The sequence below is a fragment of the Rana temporaria genome, chromosome 6 (genome assembly GCF_905171775.1).
Source record: "Rana temporaria chromosome 6, aRanTem1.1, whole genome shotgun sequence".
Lineage (NCBI taxonomy): Eukaryota > Metazoa > Chordata > Amphibia > Anura > Ranidae > Rana > Rana temporaria.
The window spans coordinates 35,712,841-35,734,295 of NC_053494.1; the positions used below are offsets into that span (position 1 = coordinate 35,712,841).

A 21,455-nucleotide genomic window follows, 5' to 3' on the forward strand; every position below is an offset into this window, starting at 1 on the left:
GAAGAAGAGAAAGCGATTAGTAAATAATGGAAGCAGTAGAGAGCCTGGGTGGTAATTTAAGATTAGGTTGGTAATGTAGCTTGGGGCAGAGTTGTGGAAGGCTTTGTATGTTGGTGAAATTTTAAATTTGATAAGTTTGTTGGGTGAGTGGAAGTCAGTGGAGAGATTGACAGCGAGGGGTAGCATAAACTGAACGGTTGGTAAGGTAAATAAGTCTGGCAACAGCATTTAAGATAGACTATGGGGAATAGCGTGTGTAGAGGTAGGCCAATGATGAAGTATGTTAAGGACTGTGATTGGCAAACATCAGTTTATTTAAACCCAAAAACTAATAATTATTACAAAATGAGTCTTGTGCCTTTTAAATGTATTTAGTACATATTTCCTGTCTATTTTTACAGATATGTGTCTGAATGAATGACAGTGGCTCTGGCAGGAAGCAGCCCTATTAGAGTTGAGCGGACACCTGGATGTTCGGTCGAACTTCAGAAAGAAGTTTGGGTTCGGGACCCGAACTTGACCCGAACATGACCCCAAACCCGAACCCCATTGAAGTCAATGGGGACCCGGACTTTTGACTACTAAAATATCTCTAAAAAACGAATGGAAAGGGCTAGAGGGCTGCAAATGGCAGAAAAATGTCAGTAAGAACATGGCAAGTACTCTGCAAATAAATGTGGATCGGGAAATAACTTAAAATAACATAAAAAAAATAATAATAATCTTGACCTAGGAGGACGAGGTCCATATGGAGTAGGAGGTTGAGGGTTAGGGTTATGGTTAGGGGGTTAGGGTTAGGGGGTTAGGGTTAGGGTTGGCTAGAGAGCATGGCAATATAATTCTCTCCCTATAAGAACAAGCAGGAACCTTGCCCTAAACTATCTAATGCAGTATCTCACAGAAAGAAATGCAGTGCTGCTGCAATATGCAGAGTATCTCACAGGAACAGATGCAGTGCAGCTGCAATTTGATTTTTGAACCAGGACTGACTCCTATATAATTCTCTCCCTATAAGAACAAGCAGGAACCTTGCCCTAAACTATCTAATGAAGAGTATCTCACAGAAAGAAATGCAGTGCTGGTGCAATATGCAGAGTATCTCACAGAAAGAAATGCAGTGCTGCTGAAATATGCAGAGTATCTCACAGGAACAGATGCAGTGCAGCTGCAATTTGATTTGTGAACCAGGACTGACTCCTATATAATTCTCTCCCTATAAGAACAAGCATGAACCTTGCCCTAAACTATCTAATGCAGAGTATCTCACAGAAAGAAATGCAGTGCTGCTGCAATATGCAGAGTATCTCACAGGAAGAGATGCACTGCTGCTGCAATTTAATTTGTGAACCAGGACTGACTCCTATATAATTCTCTCCCTATAAGAACAAGCAGGAACCTTGCCCTAAACTATCTAATGCAGAATATCTCACAGAAAGAAATGCAGTGCTGCTGCAATATGCAGAGTATCTCACAGGAACAGATGCAGTGCAGCTGCAATTTGATTTGTGAACCAGGACTGACTCCTATATAATTCTCTACCTATAAGAACAAGCAGGAACCTTGCCCTAAACTATCTAATGCAGAGTATCTCACAGAAAGAAACAGTGCTGGTGTAGATTTCTGAAGCAGGATAGTCCTATCTAAATCTCTCCCTCAGATCAGCAGCAGCTTCCCTACCCTAGCTAAAGCAGAGTGACGAGCTGTGCTATGTGCCTCTAGCTTATATAGAGGCTGGGTCACATGCTGCACTGGCCAATCACAGCCATGCCAATAGTAGACATGGCTGTGAAGGCTTCTAGGTAAAACAAGTAAAACAAATGGTGATTGGCTGCCCTGCAGCGCACCATTACATTGCCGAACACCGGACCCGAACCCGAAATTTCAGCAAAATATCCGGGTACAAAAAAACCCAAAGTCCGTACCGAACCCGAACTTTACAGTTCGGGTTCGCTCAACCCTAAGCCCTATCATATTTTGTTAACATAAATGGAAGGAATATGATCAGTAAATGCATATGTCTTAAAGCTGGTCATACAGAACTTGAATTTGACAAAACAAAAGTTGCTGGTTGGAAAAGTCGCCCAAAAAGTGACTTCAGGCACTGTTCTAGTATTCTGACAGTAGTGTATTAGCTAGCATTGGGAGATTCATCCATGCACACTGTTTAGCCTTGATATGAGAATCTACAGATTTCTCTTAATTATCCCACTGGGCTGAGAAATCCTTATGTGTATTGACAGGTTTACATCTGCTTTAATTAACAGCTTAGATAAGATTATATTTTGTAATTGTCTGGTGTGTTCAAGTTTAGACTAGGCCATAGACTGCATCTCTACAAGTCAGTGAGTTCTGTCTGGTTATCTGTAAGTGGTCTTGGCAATTCGAGCAATGGCAAAGGTGGGTATAGGCATCAAAGTGTGCCTAGCTAGTCCTAGAAGAAGGTGGTAAATTGGGTTGGGAATTTTTGTTTTGATATGACAAGTTTACTTTAAAGTGAATCTGTACCCACACTATGCACACTAAAGCATTTAATATTCTGAACAAATCACTTTAACTACTTGCCGACCAGCCGCCGTATATTTACATCCCGAAAAACGGTCGTGTTTTTCGGGATGCGGGTGGCTGGAAGGTTGAAATGGTGCATAATAAAAACCTGTGGCTTTGTGTAACTAAAAGGTAGGCTTGATCCACCTGCTGGCTTGTATACATTTCTGGGCAATTGTTAGGCATTCTGCCAACACTCCTGAAGAAACCTCAAGGCACCGTAGAGTGATGGACACAGTGGTTGAAAAAGGCTGGTCTAGGCACAGGTGGCTTTAAACAGACTGAAAAATCACTATGGATAAAAAGGCACCAAATCCACCAAATCCCTCATCACAAAGAAGTTAATACAATATTTAGCAAACATTTATTTTTTACCATTAACCAGAATGATTTACCCATCAGGCGTACATAGTTAGGAATAAAGACATTTGTTTATTGTGAAATTCATCAAAATCTTTCCAGTCTGCAAATCTTTAATACCCAGGCCTATGTCTGAAAGTCGGGGGGGGGGGGGCTTGGGTGCCAGGATTTGTACAGTTTACTATTTTATTATAATATATTGGGAACAGTTATTCAGTTTTATTTTCTGTAACGACTTACTTGTCTATTTTGCTCATTTTTACAAATTCCTGGTGGAGAAGGTCCACTGGCTTTGTCCACTTGTCTTCCTGCACTCATCTTTCCCCCTTCCCCTGCCATATCTCTGTTCTTCAATTCGCAGGCTCAACCTGTGTCTGCTCACATCCGTCCCTGTGCAATGATTGACAGCAGTGACTGCAGGTCTTTGATTATTTCACATGCCTTTAAAAACCATGCTTGAGACAAGCTGTCAGCTGCCGTCATCCCCCTTCCCCCCCTCCCTCGTTAGGCCCTGCGATATAAACCAGCATTTATATCACCGACGCTTTCTCCTCCATGTCCAATCCAGTGGAACATCCTTCGGGGAAATCTATTCTTTCATTATATTTCCACTCTAAATGTGATTGACAAAAAGGATTTTTCAGTGGCGGAACACAGTTATTTTAACTCACCTCCCGTTCTCTCTTTCTAATTGTTTTCATTTCTCTGCTATTTATAATCTGTCTAATCCTTCTTCTTGTCAGTTATAGGGCCTGGAATTATCCAAGCAATACCATTTAGCTTTCATAGAGTTTTTAGAATAATCACACTCACTTCTGCTGTCACATTTGATACTCATATTTTTGCATTAATCAGAACATGCTGCTCCTTCTCGCCCGCTCTGTTTATCTCCCTCCTTCTACCCATGTAACACAATGAATTTTTCTTTTTCAATCCACTTTCCTCTGCCTTATCCCTACTCCCTTTCCTCCCTATCTATTAATTTCTTTCTCTCTAACATTCTTTCTATCCTTTCACCTCTGTCCCTCATTTTCCACTCTTCTCTATATCAACCCTCTTCGCTTTCTCTTTAATCCTCCCTATCTGCCTTGCTCTATACACTCTTCTCTCCTTGTAGCCTCCTCTTTCTCTGTACACTTCTAGGTCTACTCTCATATAACTCTACCATATTTCTATACATCTGCTCTATTTCTCAATATTTTTTTTCTCATTATAGCTGTCTTCAATGTATTCTTCTCTTTGTCTCTGAGTGATTTATTTATTACTACTTGATTACTATTTAAATAGTTACTTTTATACTATTTTCTGTTCTCTTTACATTTCTCTGTTGATACTTCTTTCTGTTACCTGTCTCTTCTCTCTATTTTCTTCCCCTTTTATTCTCTTTCTCTCTATCTCTCCTTCTCAGACAGACAGTCTCTCTACTGTTCCAATATACTCTTCCCGTCAATTCTCTTTTTTCTGTATTTACTATGCTCGCTTCTCTTTCCTTGTTACATATCGTGGCCCGGATTCAGATACAATTGCGTATTTCTATCGGCGGGCGTAATGTATCTCAGATACGTTACGCCGCCGTAACTTATGGCGCAAGTTCCGTATTCAGAAAGAACTTCTACGAATCCGTCGTATTGATACAACCCCGCACACTCAAAGTTACGATGGCGTATCCGGAGATACGCCGTCGTAACTCCTATCTGAATCCAGGCCCATATGTTTTCTTTGTTAATTCTCCTTTATTATTGTGTATGTTCTTTTTCATATATGCTTTGTTTTCTACTCTATTTATCTATTTACCTTTCTACTATCCTTTCTTTACTCACTTTCCTCTACATTCCCTTTCATTCTCTCTTACTCTCTATTTTCTATCTACTTCATTTTCTTTCTATTCTCTTTTCTTTATTAGTCCCACTAATTTTTCTATTAAAGGGTTAATAAAGGCAAAAAAAAATCTTTAAAATAACAAACATGTTATACTTACCTCCACTGTGCAGTTCGTTTTGCACAGAGTGGCCCCGATCCACGTCTTCTGGGGTCCTTCGGCGGCTCTCTCTGATTCTCCCTGCAAAAACTCACCACATTCATGCGAGAGAGCTTGCATGGTGATGAGTCCTTGCGGGAACGCTCCCATGATACAGCGAGCGGCCATAGCCGCTCACTGTATCACTCGGCCCCGCCCCTCGGCACGCCGCGTCACTGGATGTGATTGACAGCAGCTCCAGCCAATGGCTGCGCTGCTCTCAGTCCATCCGCTCTAGCCAATCAGTGGCCAGGCTGAGCAGCGAAGAGGTTCTCGGGACCGAGCGCGGGACTTTCGAGGGGTCAGGTAAGTAAAACTTTCCTCTTTATCAACTCTCCTTTTCTCTAACTACAGTACCTACCTATTTAATTTCCTCTCTATCTGCTCTCTTACCTACCCTTTTAGTCCTCTCTCTATTTTCCTTTCTTAATTCACATTCCTTCATAGTTACTTTCCTTTTTCAACTTTCCTCTTCGTTTGGGCCTGCCATACATGGCTTGCATTTTGGCTGATTTCTGTTATTTTGCCAAAATGTTGCCCTATGGTGACCCTATTGAAACCTCCTGGAGTGCCAAACTTTGATTGAAAAATATAAGGAAAAATGTGTTTCTGGGTTAGAAAATTGTCAGCTGAATAATAGTGTCTGCATTTGATCACATACAATCATATACAATCACTGTTCAGGTATTCAAAATGTTGCTGGTGCTGGTTGTCTGAATACTATATCCAGTGGGCTGAAATCTATGCACGTACTGTAAAGCCTCATACACACGACCGAGGAACTCGACGGGCGAAACACATCGTTTTCCTCGTCGAGTTCCTTGTTAGGCTGTCGAGGAACTCGACAAGGCAAGTTTCTCCATTCCCTTCGAGGAAATAGAGAACTTGCTCTCTTTTTGGCTCGTCGAGTTTCTCGACAGTTTCCTCAACGAAAATGTACACATGACCGGTTTCCTCTGCAAAAAAATATCTCCCAGCAAGTTTCTTGCTGGTTTTTGGCGAGAAACTCGGTCGTGTGTACGAGGCCTAGGGCTAGCCTTAATCTCATACTCTCTATTTTCTTTCTCTTTCAACTTTCTTCCTCATGAATTCTCCCACTCTTACTCTTTTCTTCTCCATCACGGGTTGGACTTGACGGACTTATGTCTTTTTTCAACCTCACCTACTATGTACATTTTTAACTTTTATATTCTTCTCTCATTTAGTCTTCTCTATCAACATTCCTCCTTATCTACTCTCCTACTCTCTTCTATCTATCTTTTCTTTTCTATCTATCATCTTTCTTCTTCCATTACTCCCCTACTCTCTTCTATCTATCTTTTCTTCTCTATCTATCATCTTTCTTTATGTTTATGTTAAATTAGTATGTAGCACTGTGGTCCTGCGAGATACGACATTTCGTTCTACCGTGTAGTAGAATGACAATAAAGCTTGACTTGACTTGGCTTGCCTTCGTTCTTCCATTACTCTCCTACTCTCTGCCTTCGTTCTTCCATTACTCTCATACTCTCTGCCTTCGTTCTTCCATTACTCTCCTACTCTCTGCCTTCGTTCTTCCATTACTCTCCTACTCTCTGCTTCGTTCTTCCATTACTCTCCTACTCTCTGCCTTCATTCTTCCATTACTCTCCTACTCTCTGCTTCGTTCTTCCATTACTCTCCTACTCTCTGCCTTCGTTCTTCCATTACTCTCCTACTCTCTGCCTTCGTTCTTCCATTACTCTCCTACTCTCTGCTTCGTTCTTCCATTACTCTCCTACTCTCTGCCTTCGTTCTTCCATTACTCTCCTACTCTCTGCCTTCGTTCTTCCATTACTCTCCTACTCTCTATTTTATCTTCTTTCTCTGTCAATTTTCTTTATACATGTCATGGTTACATGACATGTATAAATGTAGCTTACATAGGCTCAATGACTGGAAAAACTAGGACTTAATTGTTGGCTGGGACACATCCATGTAATATCACATATCACGTCACCACTCCTGCTTGTCCTCGATTCTCTAAGAAAGTGCTACAATTGCTAAATTGTACTCACAATGCCATCTATATATTAAATTTGTTATTGCAATGTGGCTATAGTTGCCAGCAGTTCTCTGTAGAAACTGTTGTATATGACTAAATTGACCACAGTCTGACAAATTGGGTATGCAAAAAGAAACAATAATCCTCTTGGAAAAATGAGAGCTAAGACTGTTGATGGAATCCCTTTATATTACTATACAGAGAGTTCTTAACCAATTTGTGGATTTGTATTAATTTTTTTGCTTGAAGATCTCTTCTATAAGTGTTGCAAGTCATAACATCTTCTGAGAACACAGCTTTCAATAAAATAGAGTCAATGTCCAAAAGAAAGAATATTGCTTATTGGCTTTCATAGGTATCTTCATACAGTACCACTGAGATGTAAAAAAAAAAGTCTAAATGTGTCACTTACCCATAACAGTAGACCTAAACTTAATATGGCTTTACAATATCCAGGGATAATATCATTCAAGAAATCAGTTTATAATATAACATGACTAATATCTTGATAATGCAGCATCATAGTACAGAGAATAAAAAAAGCTGTTTTGGTATCACATGACCCTGTGTGCAATACTAACTCACCTTTTCATTACACAACTCTGCCTGGAAGGCACAAAATATACAAGACAGATGACTTTTGGGCATTAGCAATAAAAGACGCAGGGAGAAAATGTATTTACAGATATCTGCTTAACAGCAATGTTGCCCAGGTCCATCAATCACAGTGACTTGAAAGTTTTGGTTTAATGCTGTTATTTTCCACGATGCCCAATGCTAAAGGGACTGGAAATGATGCTTCTGAAACCACTGCAAGGGCCGTTGCCAAACCTCATCCATCATCCATACACAGTCCTGTCCTGCCTTATCCCATGGCCAGAGATACACTGAGTCCATTCCCAGTCATCCTCTATCTAATAGGCAGCTCATTGGATATAACAAACAAATACTGCTCAAGTGGCTGTTCCTGAACGCTAGCCTTGCACATCCCATCTGTGCTCTGTCTGTCAGACTCAGCCTATTAAGCAAAGTGCAGAGAAGACAGCAAATGAACAAAGAGGATTCTGCTAAAGCAAGCAGAGCCACGCCGTTTCGGTAAAATGACTCTCTGCCAGTGTCAAAGATTACATTGCATATGGTGTGGTGGAAGGTGCTTGTTTTTATTTTTAATCAGAGTTGAGTAAACAGGTTGTCATCTCAAAGCTGTATCAAATATCTTGCCGTCTGTTGCTGAAGGTACTTACGTGGTAGTGACTGGTGCAGGGATTTATTTTTGTAAGCCACATTGAAATTAAAGGGCAATGCCAGCTTAACAGCTATATACAGCTATATACACAACTGAAAGATATACGAATGGTTTTACCTGCCAAAAGACTTGTAATTTCACATCTTTGGCCTTCAGATCTGCCCAACTCTTGATGTGTTCTATTGTTGTATGGCATAGTAAGGTAAGTTTTCAGAGGCTGCAGATTTACAGGCTTTGTACCACTGCCCCACCTCCTCCCTTCACTTTGGACCAATAGAGAATATAACCATCTACTGTTCTCTCCTTCTTGTAAGCTTATCTACCATAGGCATCAGACTTTAGTTTATGGAGAGGCCACTTCCACTACAAATACGATTTCAGCATGCAGGAATATAAACATTAAAAATAAAGAGTGTTTATATGTATTTGCCTGGTGTTAATTTTTAAAATAGACCTTTCACAAATAACTGAAAAACGAATACCAATCTGTACGAATCTATACAAATCTGTACATATCTGATATTAAGTTTTTTACGTGACAATGCTTGGGAATTGTCACTTTGCAAGGGAATTTTCCCTTCTGCCCCTAACACACGATCTTTTCTGCTTGTTTTATCCTAATGGGGTTCACCTTAATCTTATAGCTTCAGAAGGAAAGTTGTGATTGTAAACTACAAGTGATCATTCATGCATGCTGTTGTGCTGGAAGGTTTATAAAAACACAGTAAGAACATAACTTAGCTGAAGCAGTCACTCCGTCATTAGCATTCACAAATAAAAGTATATAGAGGAAAAATGTAAATGTGGATCATTAAAGTAGTTGTAAAGGTTCGTTTTTTATTTTCTAAATGGGTTCCTTTAAGCTAGTGCATTGTTGGTTCACTTACCTTTTCCTTCCATTTCCCTTCTAAATGTTTTTTTCCTTTGTTTTCTCTGTCTGAATTTCTCACTTCCTGTTCCTCCTCAGTAAGGTGTTCAGTAAGCTGTTCTAAATGACTTTCCACCGCTCGGATTATGGTGGAAAGCTTACTTAGGAGAAACAGGAAGAGAGAAATTCAAACAAAGAAAAAAAACACCCATAGGTGTGCCCAACTTATTGCATTAGGGTGTGCACCCCAAAGCTCAAACATATATGCATGTATCTGTATATATACTGACGGGGTCGATAGAGCAGTGGACGGTGTCAGTAGGGCAGAGATTCGTGTCAGTAAGGCAGTGGATGCTGTCAGTAATTTTTATTTGTATTGTTTTTTTAATTTATTATTCTTTAAAAAAAAATGTATTATTCTTTTTACAATTAGAAGCCCTGTTAGGGCACTTTGGTGAAATATCAGGATCTAAACAGGGGGAATCTACTCCACACAGAGTGTTTATGGTGTGCCCAGGCACACATGGCACACCCTGTGTGCATGCCTATGGGTAAACCACACCACATGTGGGCACAGTACATCACATGGTGGGCACAGTTACAGTACACCTCATGGTGGGCACAGTACATCACATGGTTGGCACAGTTACAGTACATCACATGGTGGGCACTGCCCTGCACATGGTTGGCACATTATATGATGTAGTCGGCACAATACATCACATGGTGGTCACTGCACTGCACATGGTGAGCACAATACGTCACATGGTGCTCACTGCACAGTTACAGTACATCACATGGTGGGACACTGCCCTGCACATGGTTGGCACATTATATGACATGGTCGGCACAATACATCACATAGTGGTCACTGCACTGCACATGGTGGGCACAATACATCACATGGTGGTCACTGCACTGCACATGGTGGGCACAATACATCACATGGTGGGCACTGCACTGCACATGGTGGGCACAATACATCACATGGTGGGCACTGCACTGCACATGACATGGAGGGAAGTACAATAATTTCACCCCCAAAGGTCATATTCTGCACAATCCCCCGTGTTTACTGACCTCATTTTAGCAGCATGGTAGATCTTCTTCCTCCCGGGCTCCTGCAGGATGACATCAGTGCCCCTCCCCCAAACAACTGCCTGAAGCTCCCAGAGACTGAAGCCCTGTACACACGATCAGTCCATACGATAAGAACGAACTGAAGGACCATTTTATCGGTTAACCGATGAAGCTGACTAATGGTCTGATGTGCCTACACACCATCAGTTAAAAAACCGATCAAGTCCAACGCGGTGACGTAAAACACAACGACGTGCTGAGAAAAATTAAGTTCAATGCTTCCAAGCATGCGACGACTTGATTCTGAGCATGCGCAGGTTTTTAACCAATGCTTTTGCATACTAACCGTCGGTTTTGACCTATCGGTTAGGCGTCCATCTGTTAAATTTTAAAGCAAGTTCTTTTTTTTTTGACCGAAGGATAACTGACCGATGGGGCCCACACACGGTCGGTTTGGACCAATGAAACGGTCCTTCAGTCCGTTTTCATCGGTTTAGACTGATCATGTGTACAAGGCCTGAGAGGATCTGCCTGTGCAAATCTCGTGATAGGAGCCGGGCAGCACTGACAGCTTTGGTGCCCCTCCTCTTCCTCAGCTTGTGGCACCTGGGTGCAGTGCACCCTGTGCACCCGCTTCCAGGTGGTGGGCACTTGACCCCCCTTGCGGACGCCCATGGTCACATGTGCCATTTAAGGCTTTTTCACACCAGTATACATACAGTAATGCCCTTTTTTGACTTGAAAAACTTCAAGCATTTTCACATGCATTGATATGTGCTTTTCTGTTTCTATAGTTTCATTGGTTTTACAAGGTCAGGATAACATATGAAAACAAGTATTTCCCAAGGCACATGAAATGTATGTTTCTCATGCAAATACAAGAAGAAAGTGAGTATCAGTTTCAATGTCACATACAGCTCTATTAACTCGCAATATAGGCATGCACCATTTTTTCATGTTTATGGATGGTGGTACAGGAAAATTCTATAAGATAGATTAATTTCTGGTGCAGAGGTACTTAGGAAGTAACAGAAATGTAGAAAGCATATTTCTGTGTTAATATGAATTCAGCAAGCTGTCTTAATTTATGTTACACACAAGCATGCTACAGAGCCGTTCACACTTGTCTGTTTTAGCACATGATATGAATTTCAAGCAGAAATCCAAATAATTGTTACTTGGTTAGTTCACATCTATGTGCTGTTTTTATTTTTAGATGATATGTAACACTTTTATTTTTGTTAAATATTCTATCTTTTATTAGGAGCTACTTAGAGCTGATAGTAATATATGATCAGCGAAGTTTTAATGAACTGCGTCATTCTCAGGGTAACAAAATTATTCCTTGTGTGTGCTGTTCTCAGAAAGAAATATACATTTCTGTAATAAAAAGAACATCATACAAACCATTGGTTGCAGGTTATATACGGTATGCATAACAAAGTAGAATTGATTAAATGTTATCAGTAAACTCCTGGATGAACACAGTACACATTACTACATGGACACTAATATATCTAAGGCCGATACTTTAAAAAAATAAATTGAGTAAGAAAAGGTAAAATGTGAGGCCCAGATTCTCAAAGACTTACGACGGCGTATCTCCAGATACGCCGTCGTAAGTCCGAATGTCCGCTGTCGTATCTATGCGCCTGATTCTTAGAATCAGTTACGCATAGATTTGGCCAAGATACGAGCGGCGTAAGTCTCCCTCGCCGTCGTATCTTGGGGTGTATATTTACGCTGGCCGCTAGGTGGCGCTTCCGTTGATTTCCGCGTTGAATATGTAAATGAGCAAGATACGCCGATTCACAAATGTACGTACGCCCATCGCAATTAGTTACGCCGTTTATGTAAGACATACGCCGGCGTAAAGTTAAAGCTGGTCTCTAGGTGGCGCAGCCCATGCAAGGTATGGACGTCGGAACAAGCGTATCTTTTTACGTTGTTTACGTAAGTCGTACGTGAATGGGGCTGTGTGTAGGTTACGTTCACGTCACAGGCATTGAGCCTGAACGCGCATGCGCCGTTCGTTCGGCCATGCATCTACATGGGGTCAAGCTTACGTCAGCCCATTTATGCTACGCCGCCGTAACTTAGGACGCAAGTGCTTTGTGAATACAGCACTTGCCTCTCTAAGTTGCGGCAGCGTAGCGTAAATAAGATACGCTACGCCCGCACATAGTTACGCCGCCCTACGTGAATCTGGGCCTGAGTTTTTTTTTACCTGTGTCCCATTGGGGAGTCCCTCCTTACTTACTTACGTCCTGTAGCTACAACAGGTGGGGATGTAAATATCTCAAAAGTGAAGAAAACCCTTCTTATGCCGCGTACACACGATTGGAAATTCCGACAAGAAAATTTTTTTTTTTCCGACGAAATGTTGGCTCAAACTTGTGTTGTATACACGCGTTGAATACAAAATTCCGACCGTCAAGAACGCAGTGATGTACAACACTACAGCACTACAGCGTTGGAATTGCATTCAGATGATCGGAATTTCTGACAAGAACTTTTCTTGTGAGAAAAAATGAGAACCAACTCTCACATTTTTGCTGTCGGAAATCCGGACAGAAAAAGTCCGGCGGAGCATACACACGGTCGGAATTTCCGACCAAAAGCTTACATCGAACTTTTCTTGTCGGAAATTCCGACCGTGTGTACGCGGCATTAGACAATACTCGCCAACAATAGTCCTCTCTGGTGGGTTTACAAAATCTTGGATTTTCCATCTCTTTCAGCCCTAGACACCATGAGAAATAAGAAAGTGAATCTACCCAGTGGCTACACAGGCAACAATAACCCCTCACCCTAAAACTTTACTACTGTTTCCTGAACTAAACACGTTTTGGCTTTAGGTACACTTTACAGTAAACCTCTTATGAGAGAAATACTAGGGCTATTTTTTCTGACCTTCTTGTAGTGCTAGTTGGCTGGCTGGTAGCCTTGGCTTTAATAATGTCTGATTTACTAATATAACAAGTATGCAAATCAGGACAATTGGAGAAAAGTCCAAGGATCTTATCTTCATGCTTATTTTGAGTCCATTTAATGTGGTGATAAACACAAGTGGGTCAGCATGATGGGCAGACAACTAGCATTTGGAAGATGAAAGTCAACGATGGGAACCTACGTGTTTTTCTCAGGGCTACTTTAAAATTTAACTTCAGACAAACATCTAACTACACAGATGAAATATATATATATATATATATATATATATATATATATATATATATATATATATATATATATATATATATGTTTTATTCTGCAAAAGGGTTTGTATTCCAGTCTATTCCCTCATGCCCCCAGCCTGCTGATTAGACAGTGAGGCCCAGATTCTCAAAGGGCTTACGACTGCGCAACGCCATGTACGCCGTCGTAAGTCCTAATCTGGGCCATCGTATATATGCGACTGATTCTTAGAATCAGTTACGCATAGATATCCATTAGATCCGACAGGCGTAAGGCTCTTACACTGTCGGATCTTAAATGCAATTTTTTTTTTTGTCCGCTAGGTGTCGCCTCCATCGTTTTCCCCGTTGAGTATGCAAATTAGCTAGATACGCGAATTCCCGAACGTACGCGCGGCCGACGCAGTAAAGTTACGACGTTTACGTTAGGCTTATCCCGGCGTAAAGTTGCCCCTGGGTATATGAGGCGCAATCAATGTTAAGTATGGCCGTCGTTCCTGCGTCGAAATTTGAAAATTTACGTTGTTTGCGTAAGTCGTCCGTGAATGGGGCTGGACGCCATTTATGTTCACGTCAAAACCAATGACGTCCTTGCGACGTCATTTGGAGCAATGCACCCTGGGATATTTTACGGACGGCGCATGCGCAGTAGGATTGGCGCGGGAATGCGCTTAATTTAAATACTACACGCCCCCTACCCGCCTAATTTGAATTAGGCGGTCTTGCGCCGGGTGATTTACGCTACGCCGCCGCAACTTTACATGCAAAAACTTGTGGCGGCGTAACGTAAATGAGATACGTTACGCCCGCACACTTTTGCGCGATTCTACGAGAATCTGGGCCTATCAGAGTAGCATAGGACTGATGAGGACATCCCTCTGCTCACTCTGCACTCTCCACCTGTCGGTTGTTCTTCTTCTTGAACCTCCCTCTCCTAGTCTGCATGCTGCTGTATAGAAGATCAAATGAGGAAACTAATCACTACACTTGCTGCATTAAAAAAATATGATTTATTACCTCACAGTTGCATTAATATATGTCTTTATTGTGTGCCTGGAGTCCAAGATTGTATTTGATGTTAGGCACAGTAGGACTGTATGCATAGACTGTGGTGACAGAGGAAGTGGCTTTTCCATGTATAATTATTTCATTATCTATTTTATATATCACCAGTAAATATCTCTAATATGCTCATTTAAAAATTATGACAGTATTCTAAGCCAGGTTAGGATCTGTGTAAATGTGTTTTTCATCCATATACAATTAGCAGAGTGCTAAACTATTAGCTACTGTGCTGCCACATGCATGGAGCCTCCATCTCTGTGGTATCAAACAGTCCTATGTCCCAGGGGTGCAATAAGTTAATCAATGCAGATATTCTCTGGAAGTCTGGAGAGCCATTGAACAACCAGTTTTGTGATATGCCATCTGTTTTGAAGGCTGGGTATGGCTGATTACTGTCAGCATGCTGCTATAGAACCATCTCAAATCTTTTTCTTGGTAAGAGGCTGCAATTGGTAGTGGTCGGGAATTCATAAGGCTGATTATTGTCCTTGCCCATGGTAAACTAAACACATGGCATGATTTGCAATTGTGGTGGAACCCTCCTACACATAAATACACATAAATACTGCATTTCTTTGGACATATGCCATTAGGTGGTGGAATGACATCAGTCAGGAGTTATGTTTCTTTATTTATTCTGTGATAGTTGGTGGCTCTTGGTGTGTGAGTGATGTTAAAACATGAAAACATTACTAGCAATCTTCAAAAAAATATACGAAGAAGAAGCAACATAAAAACCCAGCAAGGACCATTTATTTTAGAGAAATAAACAGTTCATCTCAAAATTAAAATGTATGTTTTTGTGGAAGTAACTAATGTACAATTATAATCAATGGTTGAAACTTGCATTTGGCTATATAACACACATTTTCAGTTTCGAGAACGCATGTTTGTCAATCGTGAATTTGCAAATTTACTGTATTGCTTGGTGAAAAATGAATTGGGGTTAAATTGTGACTATTTTGCATGTCTGAGCATGCGCATTTGTGCTGGTACATAGTCGTAAAAAAAAAAGGAATTTATCTCTTCTAAGGCCGCGTACACACGATCGGTTAAAATCGGTTAAACACATGAGAACGGTCTAATGAACCGTTTTCATTGGTCCAAACCGATCGTGTGTAGGCCCCATGGGTTAGTTATCCATCGGTTAAAAAAAAGCCAACTTGTTTTAAATTTAACCGATGGATTCCTAACCGATAGAAAAAAAATGATCTTTAGTAGGCACGCATGCTCAGACTAAATTAGGGGATGGAGCGCTCGTTCTGGTAAAACTAGCGTTCGTTATGGAGATAGCACATTCATTACGCAGTAACAGACAGTAAAAGACGTTTCGCGCTTTTCTAACACAAAATCAGCTAAAGCAGCCCCAAGGGTGGTGCCATTGGATTTAAACGTCCCCTTTATAGTGCCGTTGTACGTGGTTTACGCGTCTGCGTTCTGACACAATCGTTTTTTTTTCCATCAGACCGTTCTGATCGGATGGACCGATTGTGTGTGTACGCGGCATCAGTCTTTCGCTCATTGTTCTGTTTATACATAATTTTTTTAAGCAGTTTAAAAGCAATATACCACATATTTAAGAACCATGATTTAGGTGATCATATCATGCTCTAAACATTATTTCCATGTACAGTTCCCATGCTTCTCTTATGACTACTTTTTTAGATGGTCTCTGTGGTGTGTGACCTATAGTGAATTCAGTTTTGTGACTACCTTTTCCAGAAAACTATAGAGAATTCCATTCTTGTGTAAATGTGCCTGGTTTTATCCATTTGCAACCATTCATTTGCCTTTTGCACTATAGTAAATAAACTCTTAAATGTCCTAAATAGCCATATAATAATGAATGAGATGGCTGCATATAAGAATAAGACCTATAGAGTGCAAAAAGAGCGGATGCAGCTGACCACTGGAATTGGCATGACAGAAGATCACAAAACGAGGATTAGGGTATATATAACTGGGTCATAGGAACTTAAAAATACGATAGATTGACTAAACACTATTGTTTTCCACCCTGGTCAATGTCCAGCTCTAAAATCCATTTTTACATGCTATTGGACCTACTGTATGTATGAATAACGTACAGTACCTAGTCACAATTACTAAAACGCTCAGTAATATTACAGTAGAATTTTCCTTTCCACTCAACAATTCTCAGACTCATTCAGTCATCCCTACAGAACAAATGTACAACAATTGCAGACAATTGTAGGACCAGTATGATTTCATACAAATATATCATAGGATGACACAAGACGAGGTGAAACATAAATGATGTTTGAGTCATTCATTCTCTACAAACTCTCTTCAGAGTATTGTATTCACGGAGAACATTAAATAAAGCACTCATGCAATGTTCTTGCTCTGGAAATGGCATGATTCTTTACAAGCACATACATAAAAATGCTTTCAGACTGACCATAATCACACCTGTAAAACTATTACAAGTTTGATATTAAACATTGGTCATTTGCAATGTTCTCCTGGGTCTTTAAGGCCTTGATCATTTGGGGTTCTCTTGCCATCCCGTAAACAGTATGTCTGGCTACTCTTGAATTTATGAAAGTTCAACTGGTGACTGTTGGGAGCTTATATATTACCAACGAATGATGGAACATTTTACAGGTCTCTTGATCCCCATCAAGTGAAGTCACATATTTTCTGGGACATGTGCAGAATTACAAGTAAAACAATTTAAAGCACTAAGGGTTCACCGTGGTGTAATATTAGTTTTAAAACCATATGGGCTGTATCATGCTAGGTGACAAATAAAATGACTCTTCTCATTTACGGTCACAAAAGTGAACAATTGAGAAAGATTGAAGTCAACCACTGTTCTATTGGAAATAGACAATTACACAAGTGTGAACAGGTGTTCTTTTTTGTCCTTATCAGCATTTGATATCTCTACTCAAAAGGTAAAAAGCTTCCAAAGCTGTAACAGCTGATAGTGGCCAATGATTCACATTATGAAACATTTTTGTTATAATCTGCTTAAAGAGAACATGTCATTATTAAAATATCTTATCCAGCAATCAGTATGGTGCAATTTATGAAATGTTCTGATATACTTTAACTGATAAATTTGCTTTTTTTTAAGAGGTACTTCTTTATGTAGAAACAGATGGCCTCTCGGCTGCATGTCTGGCATATGGCATCCATATTAGGACATTTGCTATGCATCAGCATTTCTTTTAACTTCCCTTATCTGTTCTACTAAAAACGCCATATCCCTTATACATCATTTAACAGACAGATTATCTTGTCCATTGTTCCCAAATGAATTGTCCATACTCTCATATGAGATTCTGGGCAAACATTTCTATGAAGAGGTAGCTTGGAAATCTAAAGCTTTAAAGATGAAATTGAATCTGAGAGTTTATTATACTGTGAAAGTGTCCTAAAATAAAGCTATTTCAGTATTGTGTGCAGTCTGGTTTTCATGTTATCATGGCAGCACTGAGGCCTCGTACACACGACCGAGTTTCTTGGCAAAAACCAGCAAGAAACTTGCTGGGAGATATTTTTTTGCAGAGGAAACCGGTCGTGTGTACATTTTCTTCGAGGAAACTGTCGAGAAACTCGACGAGCCAAAAAGAAAGCATGTTCTCTATTTCCTTGACGGGAATGGAGAAAATTGGCTTGTCGAGTTTCTCGATGGCTTCACAAGGAACTCGACGAGCAAAACGTTGTGTTTCGCCCCTCGAGTTTCTCGGTCGTGTGTACGAGGCCTGAGAGTTTAGTTAGTAAGACAGTAAAAGCCCTGTACACACGATCGGTTTGTCTGCTGAAAACAGACCGATGGACTGTTTTCATTGGTCAAAGCGATCATGTGTGGGCCCCAATGGTCTTTTTTCCATCGGTGAAAAAAATAGAACATGTTTTAAATTTTTCCTATGGATAAAAAAACAATAGAAAAAAACGATCGTCTGTGTGAAAAATCCACGCATGCTCAGAATCAAGTCAACACATGCTCAGAAGAATTGAACATAATTTTTCTCAGCACGTCGTAGTGTTTTACGTCACCGCATTTTTGTACGGTCGGATTTTTGACTGATGGTGTGTAGGCAAGACTGATAAAAGTCAGCTGAAAAAATCCATCGGATTAGATTCCATCAGATATCCGATCTCGCGTATGCGGCTTAAGATATAAGTTCATCTGGTATTCTAGCAGCAAAGCGTATGCGATTAAGTTGGACAGATAAAATACCATCTGTGTTTTCCTTTACTTCTCCTTCTGGAACTTGTTTTATCTCTTTTGGACATCTTAGGACATAAAAATGACATATAAGTCTCCCAGATCACAACCTCCTAGCTATATCATTGACAGGAAGAATGACAAGTAAGAACTGAAATATTGTGAATGGGTCATTTATTTATTGTTAATATGTATTTATGTGTGTTTTTTTTTATATAGAGATCTGATGCCAAGAACAATAGAAGGGCAGATTACAATGGAGAAGACACCAAGTTATTTTGTCACCAATGAAGCTCCACAGCGAATACATTCAATGGCCAAAGACACTAAACTTATTGTGGTGGTCAGAAATCCAGTTACTCGTGCCATATCTGATTATACCCAGACTCTTTCCAAGAAACCGGAAATTCCAACATTTGAGGTCCTTGCCTTCAAAAACAGAACCCTGGGATTGATTGATGCATCTTGGAGTGCACTGCGGATAGGCATCTATGCTTTACATCTAGAAAGCTGGATGCAATACTTTCCCCTTTCACAGATACTTTTCGTCAGTGGAGAGCGTCTCATCACCAACCCAGCAGAAGAGCTGGCCAAAGTCCAAGACTTCTTGGGTCTACAACGGATTATCACAGATAAATATTTTTATTTTAATAAAACCAAAGGCTTCCCATGCCTGAAGAAGCCAGAAGATACAGGAGCTCCCAGATGCTTGGGAAAGTCCAAGGGTCGGACTCATCCCAAAATTGACCCCGATGTCATCCAGCGCTTGAGGAAATTTTACAAACCTTTCAATGCTATGTTCTACCAAATGACAGGACAGGACTTTCAGTGGGAAAAAGAAGAACTAGAAGGTTAAAATGGACACATGGGATTATTACAAATGAAAACAATTATAGGGGAAATTAAAGACTTGTCAGTGTACAGAAAATATTTACCATTTTGCCAAAAAAACAAAAAAATTGTAAAAAAAAAAAGTTCTAGTTTCTATAACGGCACAGTGCATTCTTTGGAATGGTGATACAGGTAAATCACTCATACCCCACACATTTTTAATGTAAAAAAGTAAAAATAATTTACTAATTTAAAAAAAGGTTTATTGGCCATTATAGGAGAAATGCTTATTTTTTGCAAAGAAATCAAAATGTCAATATTATTAATATATTGAAAAATAATATTTTATTCAAATAAAAAACAAGACAAAGACAAACAAGAAATAAATTAAATGTATGTGATTTACCTGTGGGGATATAATGAAGCTGAAAACACAATTTTTTGCTGTAAACCATACTAAGCCATTCACTATCTAGCTTTTATTTAATGTGCACTTGAACACATTTTATGGTTGCTAAGGGTTACAGCACACATGTGGTATTTGAAATAAGGCTATAATGCATTGAATATATCTGTGTTCAGTGCCCCCCTAATTCACATGAGAGTAATGCAGTTTGGAAAGCACTATAAAATGGGGAATTGTAAAGACTATGGGATAGCACGCATACATCTAAAATTGTGTATTTTGTCAAAGGACACAGGAGAATCATATCACATTGTTATTATTTTTATTTTAAAAGTAGTTGCCAAAAAAATACTACCAAGCAGAGACAATATTAAAGAACAGATGTTTATTGTATAATTTATTTTAAAAACTGGGTATTGAGGTTTCTTTAAAAATATTTTACGTTGTTTTGTGAAATGTTTCATTTACGAAAAAAAAAGAAACACTAAAATAAATTTAAATTATTTTAATTTTGCAGCACAATCAAAATTGTAGCTTGGATCTGAAAGACAATGCAACGCTAGTCACAAGTTCTTCATAGCTACAATACATGTACTGGCTTATTCATTAAGGAAAAGAACAAAGTAGAGTAACTGTTGGCAACCAATCATAATAATTATTTCATTCATTTTATATCAATACACGGAAACCTGTTTTGTTGCTATGCAATGACCTTGCTGTGCTATACAATTTGCAATTAAGTTGTTCTCTTTGTTCTGTCTTATTGAATTAGACCTTTAGAGAACAAGGGTTACTAATGTTTGTATTTCTACTATGAGACAAAGTGGATCTAATATGAGATTTTTAAAATGTATGTATAGCAAAAACTTTATTTTTGTTTTAGAAAAGAGAAAAGGGCTAAAACTCAAGTCAATTAAACATTTGCTGTCTTTGTTCTGTTGGGGAGATTTTCTTTGCTTCCTGTGCAGAAGATAAAAAAGGAAATCAGAAGAAGTAAAAAAAATTGCCCATTGGGACTTTGTTGGAGGTCATACAAACACAAATAAGAAAAGAAAAAATCGGTGCCATCTAAGCGTAGAAGGTAAGTATTTATTCAAGTAAAAGCATATGTAAAAGTATTGTACTCACAAACGGAGCTACAAGATTAGCTTCATTAGGTGTATGTTCATCCGCAATAGTCCCGGGAAAGGCTGTGGTCACTCGTTGTCCAAAGGACTGGATTAGCTTCGTTCCTTGCCTCAAGTGGCAGCGACAGTGGGAGCCAAATGCTCTCGGAACGCCAGAGAAGGGGAGCTTGTTTCCCGAGTGTGCTGCTGGTATGACATCACTTCCGGGTCAAGGGTGTGCGGGAGGATGCGCGCGTTCAAAACATGCATGTCTCTTCTTCAGGCTCCGAACAAGCTCCCCCTCTCTGGCGTTCCGAGAGCGTTCAGCTCCCACCGTCGCTGCCACTTGAGGCAAGGAACGAAGCTAATCCAGTCCTTTGGACAACGAGTGACCACAGCCTTCCCCGGGACTATTGCGGATGAACATACACCTAATGAAGCTAATCTTGTAGCTCCGTTTGTGAGTACAATACTTTTACATATGCTTTTACTTGAATAAATACTTACCTGC

At 39.9% G+C, this 21,455-nt stretch overlaps 1 protein-coding gene across 1 annotated transcript in view; it reads left to right on the forward strand.

Annotated features, from left to right (window-relative positions):
- LOC120943391 (flocculation protein FLO11-like) overlaps nucleotides 1–20,774 on the forward strand; it is a 333,553-nt gene extending 312,779 nt beyond the window's left edge. Inside the window, exon 2 of the mRNA XM_040356666.1 lies at nucleotides 18,821–20,774. Coding sequence (XP_040212600.1) covers nucleotides 18,821–19,457 — 637 coding nt within the window. The 3' untranslated portion in view covers nucleotides 19,458–20,774. The remainder of the gene's footprint in view (nucleotides 1–18,820) is intronic.
- The last annotated feature ends 681 nt before the right edge of the window (nucleotides 20,775–21,455 follow it).